Here is a 10,352-nt window from a genome sequence, read left to right as displayed (position 1 = left end):
GAGAAAAGAGGAAGCAAAGGCTTGAAGACTTAAATTACTCGAAGTATAATGGAAGACACTGAAGTTTCTCAGCAGAGAAAATACATGACTCCAATCATATTGTAAAAGGTTCACACTGGCTGCTCTGGTAACGGGCTGTAGGTGGATGAGGACAGAAGTAGAAGACTATTGCAATAACTTGGGGAGAGATTATAGAAGCTGTGTCAGATGTAATTAAAAAGAAAAAGGCAGTTACTGGTGGATTTGGAAAGTATAGCTGAATAGATTTACTGATGAATAGGATGTGGGAGAGAGAGAAACAAGAGTCAAGATGAGGCTATGAGTTTTGGCCAAGAAGCTGAAAGAATGGAGTAGCCATTAATCTGAGCTGATGAAGACAGTGGCAAGAGCAGTTCAGTTTTGAACACATTAGGTATGGGATGCCCATTAACATCCAAGTAGATATGGTGAGTGGACAGTGAGATATGAGAGTCTGTAGTTCAGGAGAGAAGTCCAATCTGGAGATATAAATGCGGGAGTCATTGGCATGCAGATGTTACTTAAGGCCATGAAGCAGATGCCTTTTCAGATGGTGTATTTAGTGAAGTGTTGATTCTGAAGTGCTCCAAATTTCAGAGATATGTACATGAGTGAAATAAGCCATGGGGAAGAGACAACAAAAAATGGTTTGGACAGTGGTAAATTGGAGTTCACCAATCTTGCCCAAAGCTGGCAGTCACCTCTCAGATCTAGCTCATTTCTTCCATGAAAAATGGACAAGCTGGCCAATTGGCATCAGAACTCCCCCCAAAAATATATCTCTAGATAACTAGTTGGGTAACCTCTGCCTTAGAGGCAGGAATCTAAAAATTTGGTTCTGGGTTTTATTCCCCAACCCTATCATACAATTTGGTTAGTCTCATCTCTGCTCACAAGCACAGATTTTGCATAGTACCTACTGCTTGATGTTGTGGACCTGGCTTTTTCTTTAATTTATAAATCCAGGCTTCACCTCCTGTAGGACCAGTGGTGTGCTGGTACTAATTTCTACTGCCTTATGAGAACCAATTTTATATTTGGCTGGAATTTTGTAAGCTAGATAATAAACACAGTCATTATTAAAATTAAATTACACTCCTTCAACCTCTGCCGCAGTCGCTGCCGCCGTCACCTCCGGAGAAGAAGGGAAGTGGGAGTGGAGCCCACGTTGGACGTCACCCAGGTCCTCCAGCCGCCCTGCCCCAAACAGTGTAAGATGTTTGCCTGCGCCAAGCTCGCCTGCACCCCAGCTCTGATCCGAGCTGGATCCAGAGTTGCCTACAGACCAATTTCTGCATCAGTGTTATCTCGACCAGAGGCTAGGACTGGAGAGGGCTCTACGGTATTTAATGGGGCCCAGAATGGTGTGTCTCAGCTAATCCAAAGGGAGTTTCAGACCAGTGCAATCGGCAGAGACATTGATACTGCTGCCAAATTTATTTGTGCAGGTGCTGCAACAGTGAGAGTGGCTGGTTCTGGTGCTGGTATTGGAACAGTCTTTGGCAGCCTTATCATTGGTTATGCCAGAAACCCTTCGCTGAAGCAGCAGCTGTTCTCATATGCTATCCTAGGATTTGCCTTGTCTGAAGCTATGGGTCTCTTTTGTTTGATGGTTGCTTTCTTGATTTTGTTTGCCATGTAACAGAAATTACTGCTTGAAATGTTGGCATTCATATTAATTATGGATGTAATTCTGTGTATCTTCCTGTGACTCTGAAAAATGCAGTATTGGGGTCATGGAAATGTATGTTATTTCAAGGTCATTTCATTAAAGATGAAAACTTAAAAAAAATTAAATTACATAAACTTATGTAAATTCTATTAAAAACAAGTTCATCAATAGTCAAAACTCATCAGTTCCTAATTATTTTACTATATTTTATTATTATGTGTACTTCTGAGGGTTTTCTTTGTTTTTGTTTTTTTTTTAAAGATTTTATTTATTTATTTGACAGAGAGAGACGCAGTGAGAGAGGGAACACAAGCAGCAGGAGCAGGAGAGGGAGAAGCAGGCTTCCCGCGGAGCAGGGAGCCCGATGTGGGGCTCTATCCCAGGACCCTGGGATCATGACCTGAGCTGAAGGTAGCCGCCTAATGACTGAGCCACCCAGGCGTCCCCTTCTGAGGGTTTTTTAAACTTCAACTGTATCTGTATTCTAGAAATACTACATAGTTGTGTATTCTTGTCCTCACTTGGCTTTCTGTGACTTCATGTCAGTAGCTTTAAATGGGCCACATGCGAATATTTATACCATGGAAATTGTCAAAAAATACAAATCAGGGCTATTTTCCCTGGAAAGCCAGTTTAAAATCTTTATTAGCACACCACTGTGCAAATGTCATCCTTGGGAATTCATCACAGCTGAGAGAAACTGGAAATGACAATGGTAGACAGGCATGTAGAGATTAAAGTTCAGACCCACTATTCCCTAATTTTTAAAAGAATTATTTCCTTGATGATTATTCTTAAAATAAGTCTACAAGATTGCTGCATGGATCTTCTGAAACTGGCTCTTGAGAATCCACACCTACAATTTGCACCTTCTGCTTTTCCAGCAGCAACTACAAAGACTGATGGGATGCATTACAGGAGGTCAACAGACCATATGCCAAGGAGTTCCCTGGAAAATAGCCTGACATTTTGAGTCAGTGTTTCCTGACTTCTACCCAATGATAAACCTTATTATGAAAATGCAGTTGAAAAGAGTACATAGTTTTCCCCAGAGTTCAAGGAGCATGTAAAGAGAGATAAAGTATAAGTAGGACAGTGGGGGAAATGGTTCTTTAGGATGTAAAACATATATATTCCATTTTTAAAAATTCTACATTTCTGTAATAAGTTTTCAACCATCAAGGGTTCAGGTTGGGTGTCATATAGCTCTCACATAGGTAAAACCAAATGAGGCTCACTTTCCCCTTCCAAGTTTCCTGAAGCTAACCCTTTTCCTTCCTTTTTACATGTTATCTCCACAAATAGAGCTGGTAAAAAGTATCTGTTACAATGACCTGGGCTTTACCATTCATGGAAAATCTCTCTAAATTATAGGCTTTTCCTCATAGAGACCATTTACAGTGGGCATAATACAAGGCTGTGTTCAACCATGCCACTCTTTGAACTAGCCGTACCATGTTATTACCACACTAAACTGGAGTGGCCAGTTTTTCTATAAATAAATATCCTCCTCACTGGGTAGATGAAAATCCTTAGTAGCAGTTCCTGTATTATTGATTTTATGGTTTCTAGCTTCTCTGCTGGGAATGACTTTTGAGTTGTTTTGAAAAAAGAAGTCTTGTAAACACTTGACTGTTGCTGAACTTGAGAAAAATCCCATCAGCAGGGAATCAATAACATTATTACTCAGCTGGATTCCCTGTAATTCTTCCATTTCTGGGCCAGGTGGGTGGATGAGGGTGAGGAAGTGAACTCTTTCAAAGAGATTGTATGTTCTTCCTGGATGCCATTTATGTCTTTGCAACAGTCCTTTAATTTTGTGGTGTTGGAAATGGAGTTAATAATGACAATTTGAACAAGACTGGCTTCCTCTCTGTGAAGGAGAACAAAGCAGAGATTATTAGCTTTCACAAAAGTGATTAGAAGCTTCATCAGCCACTCTGTGAGATACTCCATCATCCACATGAAGTTAAGTCCAGGAACTCACTAGAATTGCATAGCTTTTCATACAGCATAAGAAGTCCAGGCAAACATTTTATCTTCAGGTCAGTGGTTTGGTTGTTGTTGCCATTTGTCTTGTTTTTTCTTTCTATAAACCCTCTAAAGGGATGTTTTGGAGATACTGAAAGGCAGGATGTCTTATAGAAGCTTCAGACTCCATCTGACTTCCTTCACTGCGATCTCTTGGGTTCTTACAGCTATATCCTCCAGACCTGGGAATAACTTCTTGGCCAGGAGCTCCGGTCAGAAACCTGTGGTCCCAGAGTCACATCAGCTGTGTAGGTCACAGCTGAGTTCTCATCTTTTGCACCCATTCTGATATTGCTTTCTTATGAACTGGCCCTCAATTGAATTCTTAACCTGTTCACTCTTGCCTCAGGGCTTGGCTCGACGTGCTGCCCTAAAACAGACTTCCCATGGTTGAGTTCCTGCTATCTTGTAACATTCTTCCTTGCTAGGGTCTCCCTGCCTGACTGTGCAACATGTGACCACTGATAACCAGATCCCCTGATGTGTGTCCACTTGTTTGGCTTTTCACCTATTATAGCCATCTGACTTTCAGTCCTGGCTACATATTTGAAACACAAGTGAACTTTTAGGAAATATTTATGTCTGGTCCTCACCCCTAAAAACTTGGATTTAGTTGGTCTTATGTGGGACACTGATAATTTTTTAAAGGCCTTTGTTATGGACTAAATTATGCCCCCCTTAATTCATATGTTGAAGACCTAACCCCCAGTACCTCAAATGTGACTGCATTTGGAGATAGGGTCTTTAAATAGGTAACTAAATTAAAATGAGGTCATTAGGGTGAGTTGGAATCTAATATGACTGGTATCCTTATAAGAAGAGGAAATTAGGACACAGACATGTACGGAGAGAAGACCATGTGAAGACACAGGGAGAAGGCCATCTACAAACCAAAGAGAAAGACTTCAGAAGAGACAAACTGCTGACTTCTTGATCTCAGACTCTGAACCTCCAGAACTGTGAGAAAATAATTTTTGTTGTTTAAGCCACTCAGTCTGTCGTATTTGTTATGGCAGTCCTAGAAAACTAATACAGTCCTTAAGTAGATTCAATAAGTAGTCAGGAGTGGGAACCACTAATCTGGTTCTGGTTTTAACATACATCAAATCAACTAGAGAGGTTGTTAAAACACAGGTTACTGAATCTAAGCCTTAGCATTTCTGATTCAGTATCTCCTGAGTGGGGTCTAAGAATCTGCATTTCTATCAAATTTCTAGATGATACTAATGCAACTAGTCCTAGGACAATATTCGCAAACCAATTTATGTGTCACAGTTGGTCTTCCTTGAGTCTCCAGCTTCCCCCGTCAACTCTTGATTGTTTTACTGACAGCTTCAGTACCCAGGGGTTCCCTAGTCCTTGATTCCCTTGGGCTGACCAAGTCAGCTGACCTTGATTCAAACATGTATCTCCTTAGGAAAATGGAAATTCTGGGGGAGGGGGCATCTATGAATAGTTGCAATCTCAGTAAGTCTGTATATATGTTTGTGAATTTATGTATCTTTCCACAAAGAGTTTGAGGCAACTACTAAAATCTGAGAGAACTGGGTTACTTCACATCTAAAGATCTGAATAAATGTTTCCATTTTAATGTATTAAATATTAGATGCATTCTATAGGTATTTTCTAGGCATTTTAAAAAAGCTTTTATTCAATAATTTATTAACATTCATTTTGAAGAGTTAATAATAATAATAATAATAATGATAATAATACTGATAACGCTGTTTTAGATTTGAAGAGTACTTTGCAGTGTGCCAAGAAGAGAATATATGTGAAACTCCATCATCCACTTTAGTACTCTGAGGCCTAATTACACTGGAACTTTTCAGTTCTTTCTTCCTAACATCCGTCTCTTTGACTCAGGATTAGCTGATGGATGAGAATTTCACTGTAGGAAGCCATTCCTATCCCCTGCTTATTCCTAAAGGTGTCTTTAAAGTTCAATTTGACCAACCTATCCTTTTAAGCACCCTGGAGGGGAAGACCTTGGTCTGTGAGTTCCCCTTATGTCCCCAATGAACAGGACAGTGGAAAGCATGAATTAAGTATGCAATAAATAGCTGTTGAATCAATCAGAAAATGAAACTTTTATCCTGCACAGAATATGTTATTTCTCACCTTTCTTCCTTTGCATATGCTCTTTCTTCTCCTGGGCTAAAGACACCCTTTATCACCTAACTTGGGCTTCAAGATTCAGTACACAACTTATTCTGAATTGAGTTTGTACCCCAGCAGAATCCGTAACTGTGCTATTTCTCCCCCTTTGCTTTGAAATTCAGTGGCTATTGATTTAGTAATCCCATTGATAAGAGCTAACCTTTAGAGAGCTCTGTGCAAAGTGTATTCACATATGTAATTTCATTTAATCCTCAAAAGAATCACCTAGGGGCTTTTAGACACTACATTTCTCATCCCCACCTGAGACCAGATACATCAGAACATCTGGAGATGAATCCTAGGAGTTAGCATTTTAAAGAGCCTCCTGTGATTTTATTTATTTATTTATTTATTTATTTATTTATTTATTTATTTATTTATTTATTTATTTTTAAAGATTTTATTTATTTATTTGACAGAGAGAGACAGCGAGAGCAGGAACACAAGCAGGGGGAGTGGGAGAGGGAGAAGCGGGCTTCCTGCCGAGCAGGGAGCCCCATGTGGGACTCGATCCCAGGACCCTGAGATCATGACCTGAGCCGAAGGCAGACGCTTAACGACTGAGCGACCCAGGTGCCCGAGCCTCTTGTGATTTTAATGTACAGCCAAGACTGGGAATCACTGAGTCAGATGGTCCACATCCATGGCACAAAACATAAACCTACCCTTGTTTGAATGAGCTCTAACAACCTGAGAAAGATTTAAAAGTAGTTCAAAAAGTTCCTCTCCATTCTTGGTCTCTCTTCTCCCTTCTCTAGTTTTCAGCTCTTCTCCACAGTTTAGGACCTAGTTCCCTGGACCTGCTTTCTAGACCAAAACACTTTCAGTCCCCTCTCAGTTCCTCCTATTTGCTTCCCCAATTATCAACACATTCAGCAAAACAAAAATAAAAACTGTGCTCAAACTAACCTTTGAGGAGTCTCCATCCATCTCAATATCAGTAGGTAATTATCTGTTAGCCCTTTGAGGGAGAGGCCTTGGCATGTCTTTTTTATCTTCGCTATAAACATTCAACAAATGAGAGCAAATTACTTGCTTAGTGATAAGGCTGCTGGTGGAGATGATATAAGGGATTTGTAAACTGGATTAGAGATCTTGGAATTCCTTTATGGGGTACCCTTGAAAGGACATACACTGGAGAGTTACAGGTTCAGACTAGCATTTGGAAAAGATAACAAGGGCTGCAGATGAATTGAAGAGGACTCAGAGTTAGGAGATTATTGGAGAGAAAGACTAGAGCCGAGGAGTAGATGGGGAAAATATTTTAGAAGTGGAATCCATAAAGCAGCTTAAAACGATACAACTCTCATTCCTCTGTGTTGTTGCATTTGTCCAGGAGGTGACTAGATGTCACTCCACAGGGGAACCTTTGTATTTTAAAATATGTTATAATATAAAAGCATTATAACACCTACTTAGCATAATTTAATCATTCTGAACCCTATTACCTTTTTAAATTAAACACAAGCTTGGCTTTTAAATAAGGAATGAGAGTGGAGAAAGCCAAAGGTAATTAAATATAAACTTTTCTGGTTTTCTTCTCTTGACCAACACTGGTGTCTGATGTAAGTGTTCAGAAAACTTAAAAATGTTTTACATCCAACAGTAAGAGGTTTTATATCAGCTGGAAGCAAGAACAAAAACATTAAGATTAAACTAAGTCTTAAAAAAAAAAAAAAAGATTAAGTCTTAGCTGTTCCTTTAATCCATTGCTTTGTGCATATCTCTGCATGTGTTCATTATAAGTTCTTTAAAGTTATTAAACCAGTTGATACCTGAAGGTTATAATGTACTGGGAATTCTAGAGATGCAACACCACATTTCACTCATTGAGAACTGCTCAGGCTTCACAAACATCCCGGCATTCAAGACCTTTTCCAGTGGTATCTAAGACGTGTCTGTGTACGGGACCCATACAAGCCATATGTTGTGTACCCAGAACAGTTCCAATTTATGCTTATAATGTGGGCCTAATTTTAATCTCATCCCTTCCATTTTCAAAAATGTCTTTAAAGATTTAGACTGTAAGTTACCTTATCATCCTAGCTATGAGAGAAGGAGCAAGTGTTTGTGTTGTGAAGGGAAAAGTTCCTCCAAAATAAGATAGTTCACTTTTTCTTTCCTTCTTGACTCTGAACAACTGAACTGGGTGAGTGGCAGAATCACGTGCTTCCATTAGTTGGAGTAGGAAGAGCCATGGGAAAGGTGTGGGAGAAAGTTGGGAGTGGGAGAGGAAGATTAGAGATTTCTCAAACCCCCATTATGGATGACAGGAGCTGTAGAAGCAGCTGGTGAACTCTACTATGGACCAAGGCAAAAATATTCATGAAAAGTAAGATAGTCACTCTTCCTGAGACCCAGATCTTAACATCTCATTGACAAACTGAGTTAGAAACTGCCTGGAAAACTTCCAGCATATCAATGATAAAAGACAGACTCTCCAAGTGGCCAATGGCATGTTATTAGGGCAAGAAGTTGAGGGGACTGGAAAGCCAAGTTGGACAGACTCTAAGTGCACCTGCAGCGTGGATTGAAGCAGGGAACTCTGCCATCTCTGTCGGTGGGCTGAATTTCATCCTCCTGCCTCCTCTGAAGCTGATGACTGTGTCATCTTGAGCAAGTTGCCTAACCTCCCTGTACCTTGCTTTTCCAAACTGGTAAATGAGAAGCTTCAGAAGTGACTACATCACTGATAAAGATGTTGCTTCATTTTACAAATAAAAATCTTATTTCAGCATTCTTTTTTCTAGTCTGAAGCTTCTGTAAGACAGTGAGCAAATTTGTGTCCCTCATACATTTATGGAGCCTTTTCTTAGACTAGGGGATCCCTTAGACAGGGATACCTGGCTAGACTGAAACTTATTACTGTTTGTCAAAAAGAAAGCCCAAAATTGTGTTGTATATATTTTTATCTTAAGGGTGATAATTTTGATTTAGATGACATATATACATCCATACAAAATGAATGACATTAATGCTTATTTCTGTGGCTTCACAAATTCATCTGTATAAGAAAAAAATAATCTTATTGGGTTCTTGAAAGTAAAAGACTAGATTCATTTTCAGTTACATAAACATAATTTTAACATTTGAGGAACTAACTAGTCTCAAATCCCAGAAGTCAGCAAAATAAGTAAATATTGTTTATTTTTAAAAGATAAACATAATAGACTTCTGAAATCAGTCCTGTATGGAATGTCAATACTTATAGTCCAAAGTGAAAATGTTTTAAAAATGTAAAGTGTATAAATGTTCTTTTTTGTTTCATTTGCTTAGGTACTGGATCTTCTTACTCCTCTCCTCACCCACACTCCCCAGTAGAGTGTCTTACAGATAAAAGCCTTGCTGCTCAAAGTGAGGTTTTGAGTCAGCAGCATGAATATCACCTGGGAGCCTAATAGAAATGAAGAATCTCGGACCCCACCCCAAGGCTACTAGATCAGAATCTGCATTTTAACAAGCTCTCTGGGTGATTTTCACAGACATTGAAGTTTGAGAAGTACTAGATTAGAGAATACTTGGCTAGGAATAGCATAGGTCATAAAAATAAGTTAGTCAAATAGAGTGAGTAGAATTAAAATACCTTGTGCTTGCCTCCAAAAGAAATTATATTAATCCTCCAAAGGCTCTTTTCTTATCCCTGTGTGTGCACTGATGTCTGCCTCTGTCTTCTCTTACCACTTGTTTATGGTATCATTCTCTTTCATATTATGTATGGTGGTTACATGTAATTGTGCTTAAACTTTATAATTGCTATTACTTAGCAAAATTTCAAACTTCCTCTAAAATTACTTCACTCCCAACCCTACAATATGCTCTATTTACACAGCCTATATCTGTTTCCTTTTCTCTGAGACTCCCTCCATAAAACCAGACATAATATGAAATAGAAGAATGGTTTGGCTTGGGAATGTACAGATTCTGGGAGTGCAGCCATGGACCAGTGCCAACCAGAGCTGGATGAATAATACTGGGGTAAAGCAGTACTAGGGATCTTCATTAGCAGAAGGAGGGGCATATTTTAGTCATGGGTAATGCAGAATTCTGCTTCAGCATGAACTATAACTGGTGAGAATATTCATTTCTGAGGGCTGAAACATGGCATACTTGGCCTATGGTGCTTTCCAGAAGCACCACTAGTGGAAGGAGTTGCTTAGGAATTATTTTTTTCTTTTCTACTACACTTTTATTAATACATTTTAAAATTTCTTCCCAGTCAAAATTCAAATAAAGAAAATTGACTCATCTTGATTGAGGACAGAGCAGATGGGATAATATAGTTATAGGGTAGAAAGAATAAAAGCTATATAGTCAGACATACTAGAGTTCAAATCCCACATCTCCCATAAAGATGACCAAATTGCTTGACCTCTCTGACCCTCAGATTTCTCACCTGTAAAATGGGAATTATAATATTTATCTTGAAGAATTGTTTTAGATAACCAAATGAGATGATGTATTTACAGTCTCT

The 10,352-nt window shown here is 39.1% G+C and overlaps 1 protein-coding gene across 1 annotated transcript; it reads left to right on the top strand.

Moving 5' to 3' along the window:
- Positions 1-1,117: 1,117 nt before the first annotated feature.
- Positions 1,118-1,804, top strand: LOC123837889 (ATP synthase F(0) complex subunit C3, mitochondrial-like). Its single transcript, XM_045867154.1, has one exon. The coding sequence runs from the start codon at positions 1,235-1,237 to the stop codon at positions 1,658-1,660; it is 426 nt and encodes a 141-aa protein (XP_045723110.1). The 5' UTR covers positions 1,118-1,234; the 3' UTR covers positions 1,661-1,804.
- The last annotated feature ends 8,548 nt before the right edge of the window (positions 1,805-10,352 follow it).

This window comes from Mirounga angustirostris, unplaced genomic scaffold (genome assembly GCF_029215605.1).
Source record: "Mirounga angustirostris isolate CCGP_5_RB_7025 unplaced genomic scaffold, mMirAng1.0.hap1 SCAF_8, whole genome shotgun sequence".
In the NCBI taxonomy this organism is placed as follows: domain Eukaryota; kingdom Metazoa; phylum Chordata; class Mammalia; order Carnivora; family Phocidae; genus Mirounga; species Mirounga angustirostris.
This window is presented reverse-complemented; position numbering and strand designations above follow the sequence as displayed.